The 21,013-nt window shown below is 39.6% G+C and overlaps 3 protein-coding genes across 4 annotated transcripts in view; 1 reads left to right on the top strand and 2 right to left on the bottom strand.

Annotated features, from left to right (window-relative positions):
• Positions 1-2,859: 2,859 nt before the first annotated feature.
• On the bottom strand, positions 2,860-9,764 carry LOC311137238 (ras-related protein Rab-8A-like; the record flags this gene model as incomplete). The annotated part of the gene is made up of 8 exons (XM_084171621.1): positions 2,860-4,523; positions 4,612-4,662; positions 4,800-4,865; positions 5,176-5,265; positions 7,936-8,013; positions 8,365-8,425; positions 8,579-8,639; positions 9,641-9,764. The coding sequence occupies 8 exons, from the start codon at positions 9,762-9,764 to the stop codon at positions 4,434-4,436; spliced, it is 621 nt and encodes a 206-aa protein (XP_084027747.1). The 3' UTR covers positions 2,860-4,433.
• A 66-nt stretch (positions 9,765-9,830) lies between these two features.
• On the top strand, positions 9,831-14,014 carry LOC311137239 (small ribosomal subunit protein eS27-like). The gene is made up of 4 exons (XM_084171622.1): positions 9,831-10,092; positions 11,531-11,639; positions 13,295-13,405; positions 13,541-14,014. The coding sequence occupies exons 1-4, from the start codon at positions 10,087-10,089 to the stop codon at positions 13,567-13,569; spliced, it is 255 nt and encodes an 84-aa protein (XP_084027748.1). The 5' UTR covers positions 9,831-10,086; the 3' UTR covers positions 13,570-14,014.
• LOC311137237 (tropomyosin alpha-4 chain-like) overlaps positions 13,860-21,013 on the bottom strand; it is a 31,891-nt gene continuing 24,737 nt past the window's right edge. For both annotated transcript variants that reach the window (XM_084171619.1, XM_084171620.1), the window contains 6 exons: positions 20,885-21,002; positions 20,699-20,769; positions 20,475-20,550; positions 16,988-17,050; positions 16,805-16,874; positions 13,860-15,127 (listed from right to left, as the gene is read on the bottom strand). In XM_084171619.1, coding sequence (XP_084027745.1) covers positions 15,045-15,127; positions 16,805-16,874; positions 16,988-17,050; positions 20,475-20,550; positions 20,699-20,769; positions 20,885-21,002 — 481 coding nt within the window. In that variant the 3' untranslated portion in view covers positions 13,860-15,044. The remainder of the gene's footprint in view (positions 15,128-16,804; positions 16,875-16,987; positions 17,051-20,474; positions 20,551-20,698; positions 20,770-20,884; positions 21,003-21,013) is intronic.

Consider the following 21,013-nt stretch of genomic DNA (forward strand, 5'->3'; position numbering starts at 1 on the left):
AGCTAAACAAGTTCATTAGTATCATTATTAACCATTATCTCAGCCAATCACGGCACGCCAGGAAGGATCCTGTCTTTCTCCCTATAGCTCAGTGCTTTGTCCTTGGCTGAACTAGGCTCGTTATTTAACATCTTAGTTCATATTTATAGATCACATACCAGTTTGTTATTAAGGCACATGAAAGTTCACATGTTCAAGAAAGCATTCTGCAACCAAAAAAACATATCCCCCCCTTCCAAAATCCTCAATAGGTATTACCAAAGAGTACTATCAAAGATTTTTTACAACTAAACCAAGATAGACCAGAGCCTGTCGTTTCGAATGGGAACAAATGAGCCATATTGTGCAGAACAAGCAAGGAGGGGGGCAGAGCCAAGCACGAGATAGCGAGATCTTACTGGCGCGTTCTAGCATCATCTGCATATTTCTGTTAGGGAACGCCTACTCTGTGAAGTTCGCGTGTGCATTAACCCAATTCACCTTTGCACTCCTTCTAAACAACGCGATTTGTAAAAACTTTTGCAAAGGGTAAAGTCTACACACCTTAGTCCACTCTATTCATAACATATTCTAGTTTTGGGAACAGAAAACTGTATTGAGATCAAATGTTTCATCGATGAGAACATTTGCAGAATGTCGGCCAAAATCCATCTCGTTCATTCTTCCCCCACTGCCCGCCAGTGTGCTTCCTCTCACTACCACATTTGGTAGTGAGTGGAAACGCCAAGCGGATGCTTAATTTAAACATTCAGTGAAATATCTGTCTCGTTGTTCTATATGTGGTATTGTCCTTGGTATTACAGCTTTATCAAGCTATTTTGTTTTGTAAAATGTTAATGAATTCTATATAGGATTAGGCCTATTCAATATCCATTGATAAAATTAAGATTAATTCGTAAAAGTTTTGTTTCTCAACAGGTGCCATAAAAAATTATGTAAACAGCAAAGGTGCTATCGAAAGTGTAGAAAATAAATATAACACGACAGTGGCTATTGTCGGATCTCTTCAATATCTTCAATATTCCCTCATTATAGGAATTCATTGGGACAACTGGTAGCCTAATACATTTAAAGTAAATTGACAAAATGCAGTACGTTTTAAAAGAATCTCATTTTAATAAATCATCAAAAGTACACATATCTACAAACGTGTAGATCAATTCAACAAGATTTATGAAAGTAGGCTACAGTAAAATCATTGTAGATATTTTTCTTATTTACAATTGTAAATTGATTTTCTCCTCCATTTAACCCATAATCAACTATGAAATCCAAATTATTGTCTTGAACATTGAATGCTAATGATATGTTCAAAGAAAAGTAATTTATAAACTGAAAAAGATGTACAAATAGTTCCACCAGAAGGAAAATAAACCTTCATAATAACTGGTATTCTGATGAAACATTTGCCAGACCTTTGTAAGGTCCTTAAGACATACAACAGTCCAACAAACTGACTGTGTCCCACCCATGTGGTGTTTTACACAAGAGAGGACACAGAAAATAATTCAATTTCCAACGACAATTTACTTGAATGTCACAACTAGAGAAACCATTTGTGATAATTCATGGGGAAGTCATTGTTGTTCCTTTGCTATGATTTAACATGTGCTCAATTACCTAGATGTTTGCGTTGAGAAATGCAAGTTCAAGGTGACAAAAATAAGTATAAGAACAGAAAGCTATACAAGAATGATCCTTTGCGCATTTCTAATCTCAAAGAGAAGCTGTTCTTCAAATCAAATGTGAAAAGCTTCAAGAGGTCCTACAGTCTCATGATGCATTGTTCCAAAGCCCATGATATCAAGCATCAGGTGAAAATAAGCCACTTCTGTTGCCATGTACAGTGGCAAGCTCAGAGAGAAGGACAGATAAGAACAAAAACAAAATGCTAAATCCAATATGAAAGGTCACTTTCCTCCAGCCTTCAGGCATCCATTTAACACCCTGAAGCTGACTTAAATCGCTTAGACTAAAATTAAGTCTTGAGGATAGGGACTGTACTGTAGAATATTGCAACTCTTCATCATTTGGTCTTTCGTGACAATGGAGAATTATTGAAAAGTGCATAATCAAGAGCAGGCTTTCTACAAGGGCACTTTCATACTTGGATTGTTGTTTCACTCTACTGACTACATGTCCTCTTGCTTGTAACATTTTAGTCCATCGTCATGTCACTACAGTGGTATGCCGTTATCTTGCTTCGAATACAGTATGCAATGCCAATACCTTCAACTGAAAACACACCTAAATAGATTGTGGTCTTAATACTGGCACATTAGTACTTGGGATCAACGCAACATTTGAGCCTTGGAGTTAAATCAGGATAACACATAGCTACTCCTCTTGACTAAAGGGGAGGGACTATAAGGACACTGCTGACCTTCAAAACGACTAACCAAAATCTAAAACTGACCTTTACCTTAACCAAACCCTTAACGGCCATGCACTCTTATCTTCACCCGGCACAGCCAGAAGAGGACTGGGCACCCCTCAGAGCCTGGTTCCTTTTTAGGTTTCTTCCTAGGTTCCTGATACTTCTAGGGAGTTTTTCCTAGCCACGTGCTTCTAAATCTGTATTGCTTGCAGTTTGGGGTTTTAGGCTGGGTTTCTGTATAAGCACTTTGTGACATCTGCTGATGTAAAAAGGGCTTTATAAATAAATACATTTGATTGATAGATAGATAGATTAACCCTGACCCTAACCTAATTTTAACCAATTCTTAAATTAAATATTGGTTAGCAGGTCAGGAGTGTCCGTGTAGCCTTTTCCCTAAAGAAGCAGCAGGAGTGGTTCTCTAGCGAACTAGAATGTCACAGCATATTGATAAATCAACAGAAAAAAGGAGAACATAGTAATAAACCTGGAAATTAATATTCATGGCATTTCTGTTTCAAATATTCTCAATACAGTAGGTTGACATTCAATTGAGCTCTTATAAAATCACCACATTTGACTAGGAATGGGAATATAGGCTTACAAAACAACTATAAAAGGCAGCCTACTTTGGCGCAATTGTCACTGTATTACAGTATCACAATTATAACAACCAGTAAACAAGTAAGGAATAGGCTGAAAGGCTGGAATTTGAAAAGGGTGCATAAGACATAGCACGTTAAAAATGACATAAAGCAATTACCACCCAAAGGACTATATGTCTATTTCAGTGGTCTCTGCATCATACATAAAATGAATATTTGGGGCAATGAGGTACTCACAATGTTTTGTGGAGTGGTATAATATTAAAACACATTTTGAATGCCAAAACTAAAAATGTGGTAAATGTATGCATTCAATTGTTAGATTACAATTAATTTCCTAACTAGACTGATGTTATTGTGGAACAGATGATTATAACTTATAGCCTCTGGCACAAGTTCTGGAATGTAATAGTTCTAATGAATACTGACATATTCCTATACTTCCATACAAGGGACCGGAATAAGACATGCTTTTGCAAATTGTAAGCTGTGAAGCCAATTTCACTACTAAAGTGCAAGAGTACACAGTAAAACAGGGTTTAACTCAATGTGCAGTTACCAGCGCATAGAATTGTTCTAACACTCAAATATATGGTTTATAATCATTGCAAACCTTGCGCATGAAAATAATCTGAACTGCATAATGGTAGAGTACACGTAAAATACTGAACACAGAAGCTAATTTTCAGCTATGTCGTTAAAATGGTATGTCTTTACTATTAACATTGTAAGACTAACACTTCAGAATTGTATTATCTTACCTAAAGTATTATCATAAGAAAATAAGTGGCTTTCTTGTATGTTATTTGTTGGATGGCAAATGGGGATTTTCAAGGTAGAATAAGAGAGAATCACTATCATTTGAGAAAGGAAAAACAGGGACGCATAGATGACACATTTGGAATAAATCTCCATAGTAGCTAGATGACACGGAAGTCAACAATCTCACAGAAGACGTCAGATGTATGATGGTTAATTAGTCTTATCATGGAATTAAGCCACTGCTTTTAAGAATAAGGTCAATCCATGTTGAGACAAAACCTCACTAAGGTTCAACTTTGGCAGCAGTGCAACCACAGAGCAACATACAGTATCTGTGACAATAACCGTTGCAGAAGACAGAGAGAAAGGAGAGGGTGAGCAGAAACCTACGTGTAATTACGAGAGACGATATAAGAGCATGATGGTACAGAAGAGTGCCTGGTATAGAGACCTCCATCTAACACCCATCCAACAACCCTGATTGATCTACTGATTGATCCACCTGCCAATAAACGCTACCGTTTGTAAACTGGGGGCACATGAAGAAGCAGAAAAAAGCTCAAAGCCCAAAGAGGTCTGGGATATCGGGAATGAGAGAGGGATGAGAACATGGCGAAAGAGGAGAGGAGAGCTCTGAGCAAGCCCAGTCCAGTTCTGTCCAGCTGTGGACAATGATAAGATCGTGGTCCTCACAGGAGGGTGCAGCGGAAGAAACTGCTCTTCTTGGGCTGTTCTGTGATCTTCACACCATGACTGCTGCCCTGAGGATTGTTGCCCTCCTGGAACACACACATAAACAGTTTTAGTCATAGCACATACACAATACCCCATCTAAAATAGGTTTGCACATTCAACACACACACTTACTAATTTCTTGTCCATTTTCGCCTTGATGTCTCTTGCAAGGGTCATAAATGCCTGAAATGTCAAGGTGGAAAAAACAGGACAAATTGAGATCAAAGAGACAAAACAATGTGCAGTCTCTTTCAACCCAACAGAACAATTACTGTACTTCCATTGTTGTTTTTTTAACTGCTGAGAATGAGTCAACTCACATTCTCCACGTTGATATTGGCCTTTGCACTGGTCTCCATAAACTTGATACCATACTCCAACGCCAACTGCCAAAGGGAGATAAATGGGACGCACAAAAAAAGACTCAGCGAACATGGACAGTAGCTCAATCACAAATCTACCAAATCTATCTATCTGTAGATACTCAGATGCGAGTCATTGATTATAATTATTGATAATAGCCTACATAACGTTTACTGATCACCCACCTTCTCCCGTCTGTCTTTGGACACCTGTCACACAGCAAACATGGACAGTAGCACAAAACATCTACATCTACTGTATAGACACTTGGATATCAGTCAGGTAGTTTATGATATGATATTTTTCATTTCCTGATCAGTGATGATCACCCACCTTCTCCCCTCCATCTTTGGACACCTGTCGTTTGTCATTGACGTCACACTTGTTGCCCAGAACCATCTTCTCCACGTCAGCAGAGGCATGCTGGACACGAAGACAGAAGATTGATCATACATAAAGTGTAATGTAATGCAATTGCTACTTTTCACTAAAACGTACTTAAATAAAAAAAGTCATTTCTGTTCTCGTACAGACTTCAGAGATATACAGTGCATTCGGAATGTATTCAGACCGCTTGACTTTTTACACATTTTATTACGTTACAGCCTTATTTTAAAATGGATTAAATTGTTTTTCCCCCTCATTCTACACACAATACCCCATAATGACAAAGCAAAAACATGTTTTTAGAAATGTTTGCAAATGAATATATATATAAAAAAAACATAAGTATTCAGACCCTTTACTCAGTACTTTGTTGAAGCACCTTTGGCAGCGATTACAGCCTTGAGTCTTCTTGGGTATGACGCTACAAGCTTGGCGCACCTGTTTTTGGGGAGTTTCTCTCATTCTTCTCTGCAGATCCTCTCAAGCTCTGTCAGGATGGATGGGGAGCATCGCTGCACAGCTATTTTCAGGTCTCTCCAGAGATGTTAGATCAGGTTCAAGTCCGGGCTCTGGCTGGGTCACTCAAGGACATTCAGAGACTTGTCCCGAAGCCACTCCTGCATTGTCGGTTGTGTGCTTAGGGTCGTTGTCCTGTTGGAAGGTGAACCTTCGCCCCAGTCTGAGGTCCTGAGCACTCTGGAGCAGGTTTTTATCAAGGATCTCTCTGTACTTTCCTCAGTTAATCTTTGCCTTGATCCTGACTAGTCTCCCAGTCCCTGCTGCTGAAAAACACCCCCACAGCATGATGCTGCCACCACCATGCTTCACCGTAGGGATGGTGCCAGGTTTCTTCCAGACGTGACGCTTGGCATTCAGGCCAAAGAGTTCAATCTTAGTTTCATCAGAGAATCTTGTGGCTCATGGACTGAGAGTCTTTAAGTGCCTTTTGGCAAACCCCAAGCGGGCTGTCATGTGCCTTTTACTGAGGAGTGGCTTCCGTCTGGCCACTCTACCATAAAGCTCTGATTGGTGGAGTGCTGCAGAGATAGTTGTCCTTCTGGAAGGTTCTCCCATCTCCACAGAGAAACTCTGGAGCTTTGTCAGAGTGACCATCAGGTTCTTGGTCACCTCCCTGACCAAGACCCTTCTCCTCCGATTGCTCAGTTTGGCCGGGCGGCCAGCTCTAGGAAGAGTCTTGGTGGTTCCAAACTTCTTCCATTTAAGAATGATGGAGGCCACGGTGTTCCTGGGGACCTTCAATGCTGCAGAAATGTTTTGGGACCCTTCCCCAGATCTGTGCCTCGACACAATCCTGTCTCGGAGCTCTACGGGCAATTCCTTTGACCTCATGGCTTGGTTTTTGCTCTGACATGCACTGTCAACTGTGGGACCTTATATAGACAGGTGTGTGACTTTCCAAATCATGTCCAATCAATTGAGTTTACCACAGGTGGACTCCAATCAAGTTGCAGAAACATCAAGGATGATCAATGGAAACAGGATGCACCTGAGCTCAATTTCGAGTCTCATAGCAAAGGGTCTGAATACTTATGTAAATAAGGTATTTCTGTTTGTTATTTGTAATACATTTGCAACATTTTCTAAAAACCTGTTTTCGCTTTGTCATTAAAGGGTATTGTGTGTAGATTGATGAGGGAAAAAATGTATGTAATCCATTTTAGAACAAGGCTGTAACGTAATAAAATGTGGAAAAGGGGAAGGTGTCTGAATACTTTTCGAATGCACTGCACGTTACAATTAAGCGATAAGGCCCGAGGTGGTGTGGTTACGGTATATGTAAGCAATAAGGCCCAAAGGGGTGTGGTATTTGGCCAATATACCATGGCTAAGGGTTGTATCCAGGCACTCCGCGTTGCGTCGTGCGTAAGAACAGCCCTTAGCCGTGGTATATTGGCCATATACCACAAACCCCTAAGGTGCCTTATTGCTATTATAAACTGGTTACAAACGTAATTAGAACTGTTTATGGTGTCTGGGGTCCCCACTGGATAATTTTTACGTAGAAGGACTGAGAAGCTCAGTTCTGGTGACTTTTTAAAAAGGACATTCTACTCCAAAATTAATGAAAATAAAATCATGCTGACACCATCTCAAATATAATTTCCACCTCCAGAAATGATCCCAATAACATATTGATAAAAATATGTGTTAGAATTATTTTAGCATATTGGACCATGCATATAGCCTATGCATGGTCCATATTATTTGATATTTGTGATGGGGGAAAATAATCGATACAGTTACATATCGGGATTTTATTTTTGACAATATATTGTATCATTTTGACAATATCACAATATTATTTTTGACTGCTTGTCAGGAAACATGTTTCCCTCCCTATGGCACTCATAACTTGAATGCGCCTTGAGAGGAATATTTATCTAGCATAGAACGCACAACAAGCTGACTAGGTAAATAGATCAACTATTTTACTATGGGGTTGTCTGGTGTTTCTAGTCATTACTCGTTTTGTTTGCAGGAAAAAAGTAAATGTGGACTGTTCTAGCGTCTTTCAATATTTTTGTTCAAATTTTTTTTGTCATTGAGCAGTGAGTTTGCCTGCGCCACAGCTAAATGATTGCAGCGGAAACACTGTTCTTAGGCACCATGTGACATTTAAAATGCTGTTTCAGCAAATCAGCATCCAGGAACCAATCTACCCTGTTGATAATTTCTGATAATTACCTCCTCTATATTCCTTATCCAGTTCTTGATGTTGTCAAATGACTTCTCATTGGTGATGTCGTAGACCAACATGATGCCCTGGGGAGAAAAACAAAAACAGAGACTTGGTAAACAACAACCATTTTAACAATGTATGTCAGATATTAACATCCTGGTAAACTTGAGAGACTTGTACACTTGAGAGAAAAGCTAATTGTTATGAAGGGCCTGAACAGGATTCCAGTGCGATTTCACACACATCCCATGGATGATCTCAGGTATGTAGTGCTTCATTTACAAAATAAAGGGAGGGACTCAAACTAGCGTGCAATCTAGGCCTAACATAAATGATGCAAAAATTGATCGCCATGAAAGTCTCTGAATATGGATTTTATTCTCATGTAGGAGAGTGACATTGTGAGAGTGACATAGTGAAGCAAGGCAACTGACCATGGCTCCTCTGTAGTATGCTGTTGTGATTGTTCGAAACCGCTCCTGGCCAGCTGTGTCCCTGGGAGAGAACAACACAATGAGAGCCTTTAATTCCCATCCCTGATTTAACCCAATTGTAGAATTAAAGGCCAATTTTGATCATTCCAAACGTGCACTTTCTCAAGACATAATTTCAGAGACATTCTGTGAAGAAGTCAAAGGGCTGTCTTACCATATCTGTAGCTTGATCTTCTTACCGTCTAGTTCTACAGTTCTAATTTTAAAGTCAATACCTAAAAGAGGAATAGCAAGAGTGAGACAATTCTTGCACTGCTACCCACTTAATTTTATTTCACTATTGTCTAACCACAGCGCTCCAAACGACAAAGGATCCTTGAAACACAACCATTTGAGGTTGATTTATTTTGTACATTTACATTTGAGTCATTTAGCAGACGCTCTTATCCAGAGCGACTTACAGGAGCAATTAGGGTTAAGTACCCTTAAGGGCACATCGACAGATTTTTCACCTAGTCGGCTCGGGGATTAGAACCAGCGACCTTTCGGTTACTGGCACAATGCTCTTACCCACTAAGTTACCTGCCGCAGTAGGCCTACAGCATTGTTTATGCACAAGTGGCAAAAGCAGACTGCATTCAACATTTGCTTGAAGGCTAGCTAGTATTTATTTGCATGATATCATGTCCAGAGAGACTGGGTTCTGGCTACGGAGGCCCATCTTTTTAGATGATGCTGCAGGCCAGACACAGGAAGTGCACAACTTCAATTTGAGAGATGGCTTGTCTAACGTAAATGGCTGCATAACTTCAGGGGATACCTCCCCAACCTGTAGCTACTAAACTAACCTTTCTGTAATGTTACAGTGAGTGGTTTGAACTAGCAAACTCTTTCATGTATTGCTTGTTGTGTAGGAAGTGAACTTCACTGTTAATTTAGCTAGCTAACGAGTCAGAGTAAGCTTGTTTTTGCTCACTTGACAGCTAACGTTAGTTAGCTAAGGAGTCAGGTGACGTCGCCTGCTTAAATCTCATGAAAATCTCAATTTGAGGTATGACGGGGATGCTGAAGTGCTGGTTTTATTGCCAATCGAGAAGTGACAAGCCGGTTAAATTAACTAGCTAGCTAGTCCTGAATGCTAACCAAATAAGATAGATAGATAGCTAGCCAGCTAACTAGCGATAGCATGACAGGATGGGCGCTCACTAGCATTGCTGCTAGCTACCCGTCCTCCGGCATAACTTTTCTAACCAGAAAACTTACGAAATTCACATACCAATTGTGGAGATAAATGTTGAGTTGAAGGCATCTTCTGAAAACCTGAACAACACACATGTCTTTCCGACGCCAGAATCGCCGATTAACAGTAGTTTAAACAAGTAATCGTAAGTCTTCGCCATATTATTAGCAATTGCGGAAATCCCGCCCGGCAGTTTTGCAAAGAGATACGTTGCTACTTTGCCCGATTTACTGGACCAGTGATTGGACTAACAACATGTCTCTCTTGCTGCTGTGGATCCCTGAATTACCAGCTGTCAATCAAAATGGAAACGTCAGCTGATTGTGCGCTTGCAGGCAATATCCCACCCATTAAGATGTGATCCCACCCTTATCTTCTCAGCTTCACAACAACGATATTAGTCTGCAAGCAGTGCTATAATTTTCTAATCAAAGTCGAAAGTGCAGTGCCAGTGAGTGAAATAACAATAACCAAGAGAAGCAATGTCGGTAAGTGTTTTTCCTTTGCTCATGTGAGAAGTATAGCCACACGTATTGTGTTTACATCTTTGGAATAGCCAGTCAAATACTGTACAACGTGTACATGTTTATTGGAGGTCGTGTCTTGACCATGAACATTGCAGTCAGTAGCTAATAGTGCTGAGTTATTAGTGCTTTTTGAGGTTGCTTCCGTTTCAGTTCGATTATTTAAAAAAAATCATGGTTTTCGTTTTCGATCATTTTTTTAAACATGAAATGCATTATGAAATAATTGCATTACAATGATTTTAGGTATTTTTAATGGAAATTGCAAAGCCAAAAATAGTGAACATTCATTTGCCAAAACATTGAAAATATTCCATTGTCTCTATCAGGTTCCATTGGGTAGACGTCAATAGGGCGGCAGGTAGCTTAGTGGTTAAGAGCGTTGTGCCAGTAACCGAAAGGTCGCTGGTTCTAATCCCTGAGCCGACTAGATGAAAAATCTGTCGATGTGCCCTTGAGCAAGGCACTTAACCCTAATTGCTCATGTAAGTCGCTCTGGATAAGAGCGTCTGCTAAATGACTTAAATGTAGAAAAATAAGAAATTAGTTGAAATAATACAATATTTCCAGTGTATGTGTTACTTTTTATTTTATTATTTTATTATTTTTAATAGCCTAATAATCCCTTCTCTGTTTAGGCCGTAACAGTCAGCCGGTGGCAACCTGGTTTCAGATTATTTCGTATTATTCTGTTACGAATTCTAGCTAGGTGGCTAACGTTAGCTAGCTCGTTAATGTTAGCTAGGCTAGGGGTTAGGCTTAAGGTTAAATTTAGGAGTTAGGTTAGGGTTATGTGAAGGGTTAGCTAAAATGGTTAGGGGAAGGGATAGCAAAAATGCTAAGTAGTTGTGAAGTAGTTATAAAAAGTAGTAAGTAGTTGAAAAGTTGTTAATAAGTGAAAATGCTAAAGTTGTCCATGATGAGATTCGAACTTGCAACCTTTGGGTTGCTTGATCTTCGCATTATACATCCACCCACCCACTAAAACCAAACTAAATGGAATCCAAGTAATTGACTGACGTTGGTCAATTAGTTGTTTAATAACCGGAACAAAACTAAATCTCGGTTAATCGCTCAGCACTAGCTAATGATTCAGTCAAGTTCAACAATAAGTTAAGAAGACTATGGTTTGGTTTAAAACATGACCCATTTAGCAAATAAAATAGAGGTGCCTGTTCTGGGAATGGGATACATGTCTGGGCATGCCTCAGAAATAGCTCTGCTGCAGTTCTTGTATCAGACATGAGAGGGTGCCCTTGACTTATTTACATCAAAACCATACATTTATATCAACGATTATAACAAACTAATGGTTTCCCCTTTCATATGGTTTTATATTTTTCAATGGTTCTAATGGTGCGAGCTGTGAAAACATATATTTATACATTAATCCATATTGCAGCTTGCTAAGGACCTATTGCACCCTACTTTGGAGGCTGAGAGGCAAAGACACAAGAAGAAGAGGTTGGTTCTAAGTCCCAACTCCTACTTCATGGATGTAAAATGCCCTGGTGAGTATTAAGGATGTAGGCTACATCAACTGCCCAAGTTGCAACTTTTTGCATTGACATCTACAGTACCAGTCAAAAGTTTGGACACACCTACTCATTCAAGGGTTTTTATTTATTTGTACTAATCTTTACATTGTATAATAATAGTGAAGACATCAAAACTATGAAATAACACATATGGAATCATTTAGTAACCAAAAAAGTGTTAAACAAATCAAAATATATTTTATATTTGAGATTCTTCAAATAGCCACCCTGTGCCTTGATGATAGCTTTGCACACTCTTGACATTCTCTCAACCAGCTTCACCTGGAATGCTATTCCAACAGTCTTGAAGGAGTTCCGACATATGCTGAGCACTTGTTGGCTGCTTTTCCTTCACTCTGCAGTCCGACTCATCCCAAACCATCTCAATTGGGTTGAGGTCGGGGTATTGTGGAGGCCAGGTCATCTGATGCAGCACTCCTCACTCTCCTTCTTGGTACAATAGCCCTTACACACCCTGGAGATGTGTTGGGTCATTGTCCTGTTGAAAAACAAATGATAGTCCCACTAAGCCCAAACCAGATGGGATGGCGTATCGCTGCAGAATGCTGTGGTAGCCATGCTGGTTAAGTGTGCCTTGAATTCTAAATAAATCACAGACAGTGTCACCAGCAAAGCACCCCCACACCATAACACCTCCTCCTCCATGCTTTACGGTGGGAACTACACATGTGGAGATCATCCGTTCACCCACACCGCGTCTCACAAAGACAATGTGGTTTGAACCCAAAATCTCCAATTTGGACTCCACACCAAAGGACACATTTCCATCGGTCTAATGTCCATCACTTGTGTTTCTTGGCCCAAGCAGGTCTCTTCTTCTTATTGGTGGCCTTTAGTAGTGGTTTCTTTGCAGCAATTCGACCATGAAGGCCTGATTCACACAGTCCCCTCTGAACAGTTGATGTTGAGATGTGTCTGTTACTTGAACTCTGTGAAGCATTTATTTGGGCTGCAATTTCTGAGGCTGGTAACTCTAATGAACTTATCCTCTGCAGCAGAGGTAACTCTGGGTCTTCCATTCCTGTGGCGGTCCTCATGAGAGCCGGTTTCATCATAGCGCTTGATAGTTTTTGCGACTGCGCTTGAAGAAACTTTCAAAGTTCTTGACATTTTCAGTATTGACTGACCTTCATGTCTTAAAGTAATGATGGACTGTTGTTTCTCTTTGCTTATTTGAGCTGTTTATGCCATAATATGGACTTGGTCTATTACCAAATAGGGCTGTCTTCTGTATGCTCAAACGCATTAAGAAGGAAATAAATTCCACAAATTATCTTTTAAGAAGGCACACCTGGCTATTTGAAGAATCTTACATATAAAATATATTTTGATTTGTTTAACATTTATTTGGTTACTACATGATTCCATATGTAATTTCATTGTTTTGATAACTTCACTATTATTCTACAATGTACTTTTTTTTTTTAATAAAGAAAAACCCTTGAATGAGTAGGTGTGTCCAAACTTTTGACTGGTAGTGTATAAGAATTATAATAATTTACAAAAAATAAAGCATGAAAATAAATATAGCATTTACAAATGTTTATTAAAGAAAAAATATTATATAAGGTTACAGAAAAACACATTTGTTTTCAACTTTATTCCAGGCTGCTACAGGATCACCACAGTGTTCAGTCATGCCCAGAAAGTGGTGCCCTGTGGCGGCTGCTCCTTCATCCTGTGCCAGCCCAGAGGGGGGAAATGCCGCCTCACTGAGGGTAAGAAGACTGTTGTACAATCACATTGCTCAAGAACTTATACAGTAGCATATGCCCAAAATATATTAGTGTAGAGCTCTGTTGAATGTCTACTGATTATTGACTTTACCAGTTCTCTTTCTCACCCCTATCCAGGCTGCTCCTTCAGAAGAAAGCAACACTGAGTGAGATTTCAGTAGTGAGCTATCAACTGTGATCAATCGTGAAATGTGGACCATGGATGATTCAGAAAATATTAAATTATATTGAATGGAATGGGGATATTCAGCTGAGCTTATTGAGTGTTTTGTCCTTATTATGATGTAAACAGATTACAATATTGTTCAACTACAATATGTATTCTTTTCATATTGAATAGCAATAATGTAATATATGTTGAAGTGGTTTGTCTCTGAATGTTTGACATTTCTATTTTTCTTACTAAATATTATAATAAATCATCTCTTGAGCCAGGTCGTTGTGTACAAATTTATTAAACTGAAAGCGGGAAAAGTGAATGAAACATTTAAACACAGACTCATTAAAATATGAGGCTTTTTTCAAGGCTGAAGGATGAGAAGCCATGATTGATCACCTTCACAGACAACAATAAAACATTTTGACAGTTCATCTTCTCTTGGTATGTGTATTCTTTGGTTTCGAGAGTTCCCCTGACCGAAAGTAGTGTAAAACTGGAGCAATACATCTCAATAACTATCATTATTCTACTATGTACAATAAGTATCCATGTTTTATTACCTTGATTGTGGACCCAGGGGTGCTGTTTTGGTTTCAGTTTTACTAAATATGCTACCACCATAATATAATAACAGGAATATGATTTTACACTTAGGCTAGGCAGTCAAATGCAGAGCTGGGATAGTGGCAGGCATGTCAGGCCATAGCGGAAGGGGATGTAGTTCTTTTAAAGATTTGTATGATGTTTATTTTGGCTTTGGCAATCCCGCCACCTGACTGACAGTCAAAGTGTTTTACCACCAGCAGTAGCACCACAGACATGTTCACCATCCTTTCCATGAGTCTTCCTCTAGTCTCAATGACCATGTTAACACACACACATACACCAAAGCTAGAATATTGGCTCATTATTAAAAGGCACAGTCCAACCTATGGATATGTTCACATACATTGTGCATGCACTAAATATGACCTTGTCAGTTGGTAAAAGCTGATTCCTGTCAACTGTTCGCATAAGAACTCTAGGTGGAGCTCATGAATCATACATAAATGAAGGCCATACATATAACATAACCTATTTCAAAAACATGATGTTGGAGTGCACATTTCAAATATGAGTTGTCGTTTTTCTATTCTTGACTCATTGGTGTGATTATCCATTTGGTCTGTTATCAATTTTCTCTAACGCTGGTCTATAATCTCAAAGTTCCAGAAAACAAAATGCTGTACACATAAGAATCAGGGGATTCGAGGAAGGTTGGTATGTATTTCTCTTGAACAGAGACATTAGAGAGAAAGTTGTGACTTAAAAAGAGAGAACTATTAAGTGTACAAGTATTTAAGTTAATCCCCTTTCGCTGGGAAAAAGACTTCACAGCTCAAAATGTGGAATGAAATAGAATATTTATGGAATGTTGCAAGACTTTTATCCTCTCCATCTTCCTCATCATCATCATCATCTTTATAAGCTGTTGAGCTCTTGCAGTGTTTGATCCAGGACTTGATGCATTCCCAGGTTTTCTTCTTTGGCACATGCTAATTTTTCTAAAAATAAAACAAAAAATACATTGAAGAAATATTGAATAAAACCACACATGACAGGACCACCATAAAGTTGATTAATATGAATTCATTCTCCTTAGGTTTGGTAAACAATATTCTACACAGAATCCAAAGCCATTCCTATACAGGATGTCTAACAGCTGTTTTACATACTGTAACTGCTGTGGTTGTGTTAAGTTGTTCCATTTGCAAAACCCAAACACACTAAAAGAACCCTGCCCAAAACAAAAGGTAGATTTGCATATATAACACTGATGACGGTAATGTATGAAGTTGCGTGACAAATGTTTTATAAAAAGGAGGTGAGGGACACTCAATGTGAATGCATGCCACCCTCCATAAATTCTCACCTTAAAACAGTTGTTTATCACATTATAAAGACTATGTAATATCAGTACTATTTCATTCAAGAAGAAAGGAGAGTTGAGATGTAGGAAATAATTAGCTTTTAATTAGTTTAATTGCACAGTGAGATGGACAGAAGGCACAAAGAACAGGAGAAATGTTATTTCAGGAGGCTAACCCTGGGACACAATAGCCTAAAGTGGGAAGGGTGAGAGGACAGACCCTGGAGGCAGCAGGAGACAGGCAGAAAGAGATGTCTACAAGGAGGTCATGTCATTGAGGGCATGGTCCAGCTCCTCGCTGATAGCCTTGTACTTCAGCTTCTGAGCGTAAAGTTCATCTGGAGGTCAAAGGGCAGCAGGAAGTAGTGCAGGTAAGGCACAAGGAAAGCAGCAGCAGCAGCAGCCGAGAGAGGTGGAGGACAGGACAGGGAATCAAAAAGGAAGTGGCGGCAAAAAAAGAGGGAAGAGAAAGAGAGGACAGGTCAGTGGATGCAAAAGAGAAAATTCATACAGTATAAAAATGAAAGAAGAGAATATGCCAGAAAGATAAGAGATGTTTGTCTACCTGTGAGCATTCTAAAATGAAAATATGTTGCAAATCTTTTTGGGGGGGCAGGAGATGACTACCTTAAGCATTTATGCCTATATCAAGGTTTTCAGAAAAGTACTTCATATCGGTAAACCCGTTACATGTGGCTCTAGAACCAAAAATGCTGATCTAAAAGGAATTTGAGCACTCTGTTCTTAGTGCAGACATCAGACCAAAATAGGTGCTCATTGGTTAGTAGAAAATGGGCCTACATATTTCTTTACACTTGAGACCAAGGCAGTGTGTTTTATTAGCTTGTTGGAGAAGTTTCCATATGTTTGGCAGGGTACCCTTTCTTCCAGATAAATATTTCCAGCTAGTTGAAACAAAACTTTAGCTAGGACCGTTTCAATGTGAAACTGCATCACAAAATGGAACTGTGCATAATAACATGTCGTTTCATTGCTCAGGGAGAGGATTAAATATCTAGACCTCTTGACCTAGGAAACTACATACACTGGGGAATCCTGAACAGTCCTGAACAGCTCGACATCTTTCCTACTTTACTGACATGGAATGTTCTCATTAGAGCAACTCAGGTTTAGAAGTCTGAGATGCAACTGAGAACAATGATAAAACAGTTCTTTTCAAAATATAGTTTAATCTTCTGCAATAAAGTATGTCTAATTTACAGGAACTTTCTCTCCACGCTAAGATACGTTTACCTTCTCTTTTATCTAAATACCATAGAGCAGTTTGCAACAGCGTTTTAAGCACTCATACCTTCCAGGTCGTCAATGGACTTTTCCAGTTTGGCCACTGTCCTTTCTGCAAACTCTGCACGAGTCTCAGCCTGGGGGACACAGAGGGAGGGGGGGTCAGAACAGGATGGCATTTTTGACATGGAGCAAATTGGCTTACTACTGTATGAACTAAGAATCAAATAAGATGCCAGCAGCCACTTACCTCCTTCAGCTTGTCACTAAGAACCTTGATCTCCTCCTCATACTTGTCCTCTTTTTCTGAGTACTGTCAAAATACAAGACAAAGTCTGTTACAGGCAAGCTCTGAAATCTTGAACATGTCAGACCAGACATCTCAGAGACAGATACGAATACAGAAACAGACAGACATGAAAGTGCATTGAGAGCGATAATCTTGCAGGACTGTTTGTCAACCATGCTTCGCTGTAATGCAACTAGGGTTGCAAAGGGAGGCTATATTACTGAAAACGTTTACCAGTAAACGACCAACATTTTGGTATCTTTCAAGGATTTTATGTAATCTATCACAAACATCTAGTGGCCCTTTTGGGTACTTCAGATTATCACAGGTGTCTGTAATAATCTCTTGGCTCTCTGTGTGACCTTATCACATGTAAAATATATTAAATAAGATGATTTTAAAATAAAAAGATTGGAATGACAAAGCTGTAAAACATTATCCTAAATATAAAGCATCAACTTAGTGAATACCAATGGTGTTTAATATGAGGGTTTCAGCCTGAAATATCCATCATATGTTTTTTTACAAACTTGTATTATTTATTTTACTATGTCAATATGTATTTGTTAATGTTTTGGCGTCAAACTGGTGGCAGTTGTGAAAAAAAGTAAATTGTTTGAAGAGTTGCAGAGTTAATTGAAAATAATGCCATTGTTGATTAGATGCTTTTTTCATTAATTTGGCTTTTTTTTTTCTTTAACTACATGGTCTATCTACAATAAACTCATGGACAATACGGACACAAGTATAACAAAATGAATACTATATATGAATAAAACATTTAAGTTATTCAAGTAAATATTACCAAAATTATGATATACAGTGGGGAGAACAAGTATTTGATACACTGCCGATTTTGCAGGTTTTCCTACTTACAAAGCATGTAGAGGTCTGTAATTTTTATCATAGGTACACATCAACTGTGGGAGACGGAATCTAAAACAAAAATCCAGAAAATCACATTGTATGATTTTTAAGTAATTCATTTGCATTTTATTGCATGACATAAGTATTTGATCACCTACCAACCAGTAAGAATTCCGGCTCTCACAGACCTGTTAGTTTTTCTTTAAGAAGCCCTCCTGTTCTCCACTCATTACCTGTATTAACTGCACCTGTTTGAACTCGTTACCTGTATAAAAGACACCTGTCCACACACTCAATCAAACAGACTCCAACCTCTCCACAATGGCCAAGACCAGAGAGCTGTGTAAGGACATCAGGGATAAAATTGTAGACGTGCACAAGGCTGGGATGGGCTACAGGACAATAGGCAAGCAGCTTGGTGAGAAGGCAACAACTGTTGGCGCAATTATTAGAAAATGGAAGAAGTTCAAGATGACGGTCAATCACCCTCGGTCTGGGGCTCCATGCAAGATCTCACCTCGTGGGGCATCAATGATCATGAGGAAGGTGAGTGATAAGCCCAGAACTACACGGCAGGACCTGGTCAATGACCTGAAGAGAGCTGGGACCACAGTCTCAAAGAAAACCATTAGTAACACACTACGCCGTCATGGATTAAAATCCTGCAGCGCACGCAAGGTCCTCCTGCTCAAGCCAGCGCATGTCCAGGCCCGTCTGAAGTTTGCCAATGACCATCTGGATGATCCAGAGGAGGAATGGGAGAAGGTGATGTGGTCTGATGAGACAAAAATAGAGCTTTTTGGTCTAAACTCCACTCGCCGTGTTTGGAGGAAGAAGAAGGATGAGTACAACCCCAAGAACACCATCCCAACCGTGAAGCATGGAGGTGGAAACATCATTCTTTGGGGATGCTTTTCTGCAAAGGGGACAGGATGACTGCACCGTATTGAGGGGAGGATGGATGGGGCCATGTATCGCGAGATCTTGGCCAACAACCTCCTTCCCTCAGTAAGAGCATTGAAGATGGGTCGTGGCTGGGTCTTCCAGCATGACAACGACCCGAAACACACAGCCAGGGCAACTAAGGAATGGCTCCGTAAGAAGCATCTCAAGGTCCAGGAGTGGCCTAGCCAGTCTCCAGACCTGAATCCAATAGAAAATATTTGGAGGGAGCTGAAAGTCCGTATTGCCCAGCGACAGCCCCGAAATCTGAAGGATCTGGAGAAGGTCTGTATGGAGGAGTGGGCCAAAATCCCTGCTGCAGTGTGTGCAAACCTGGTCAAGACCTACAGGAAACGTATGATCTCTGTAATTGCAAACAAAGGTTTCTGTACCAAATATTAAGTTATGCTTTTCTGATGTATCAAATACTTATGTCATGCAATAAAATGCAAATTAATTACTTAAAAATCATACAATGTGATTTTCTGGATTTTTATTTTAGATTCCATCTCTCACAGTTGAAGTGTACCTATGATAAAAATTACAGACCTCTACATGCTTTGTAAGTAGGAAAACCTGCAAAATCGGCAGTGTATCAAATACTTGTTCTCCCCACTGTAGATGTCCTAACTGACTTGCCAAAACTATAGTTTGTTAACAAGAAATTTGTGGAGTGGTTGAAAAACGAGTTTTAAATGTCTCCAACCTAAGTGTATGTAAACTTCTGACTTCAACTGTATACTGAGATCATGTGACACTTCGATTGCACACAGGTGGACTTTATTTAACTATTTACTTATTTATGTGACTTCTGAAGGTAATTGGTTGCACCAGACCTTATTTAGGGTCTTCATATGCACGCACCACTTTTCCGTTATTTATTTTTTATACTTTTTTTAAACAAGTTGTTTTTTCATTTCACCAATTTTGACTATTTTGTCCATTACATGAAATCCAAATAAAAATACATTTAAATTACCGGTTGTAATGCAACAAAATAGGAAAACACCAAGGGGGATGAATACTTTTGCAAGGCACTGTATAATTTCTGTTAATTACCAAAATTACTGTAACTTTGGTAAATTACCGGTAGCTTTGCAACCCTAAATACAACTCTTCAGGTATGATAAACTGGCAGTGTGTTAGCATGGGTATAAGGAACACATCGTGCTGTGATGCCAACCATGAGAAGGGCAGTGATTTAATCAGCACTGGGCAACTACTTAAGTGGCTGAGGGGGATTCATGTGGCATGACTGGCACTAAGCTGGCTGGGTAGGAATGCAGAGAAAGGTCTGTGCTGGTCCAGGGCTTTATGTTCCATCAACATTATCATAAAGAAATCAACATCCAATTTGTCAGGTGATAACAGCATCTTTGTTCAGATGTCTGAAGATTAAAGTGTGTCAGGCAGTGATTATACTCAAAACAACTCTGCTTGCATGTCAGCCATGTATAGTCAACTCCTGATTTGGGACTGCCTTAAGTGGGTGAACTAACCCAGAACATGCAGATATCAGAATAAGTTAAAAGAATGTATTTGAATTGGGACTGGTGATCTACACTGCATTTAAACTGAGTTTGCACTCATCAGTAGTTGACTGTATTTACTTGTATGATGTAATAGTATGCACACTGACCTTCTCAGATGAGGCTTCTAGGGATTTGAGGTTGTTGGTCACATTTTTCAACTCCTCCTCCAGATCACTGCATTTACTACCGCCGAATAAAGGAAGAAAATGACTTAGCATTGATTGGCATCTCAATAATGACATACACAATACTGGAAGGATCGTCACATGTTCATTTCAAGGACCTTTGTTTACCCTCTTATTTCAGTGTAGGAGGTGTGTGCTGCACTTACAGTTCTGAGACCTCAGCCCTCTCCTCAGCTCTCTCCAGTTCTCCCTCAAGGATCACCAGCTTACGGGCCACCTAAAGTAGAGAGCGAACCATATTAGTGGAACAGTAGGAGTGTGTTAAGGGATACTTCTATGAGTGGATTTAACCCCAGACAGGCCAAACTCTATGGGACCATGTGAAGTCTCACCTCCTCGTATTTGCGGTCGGCCTCCTCAGCGATGTGTTTGGCCTCCTTTAGCTGCATCTCCTGCATCTCCATCTTCTCCTCGTCCTTGGAGGCCCGGTTCTCTATCACCTTCATGCCTCTGATAGTACA

The sequence above is a fragment of the Coregonus lavaretus genome (assembly GCF_964263955.1).
Source record: "Coregonus lavaretus genome assembly, chromosome: 11".
NCBI lineage: Eukaryota > Metazoa > Chordata > Actinopteri > Salmoniformes > Salmonidae > Coregonus > Coregonus lavaretus.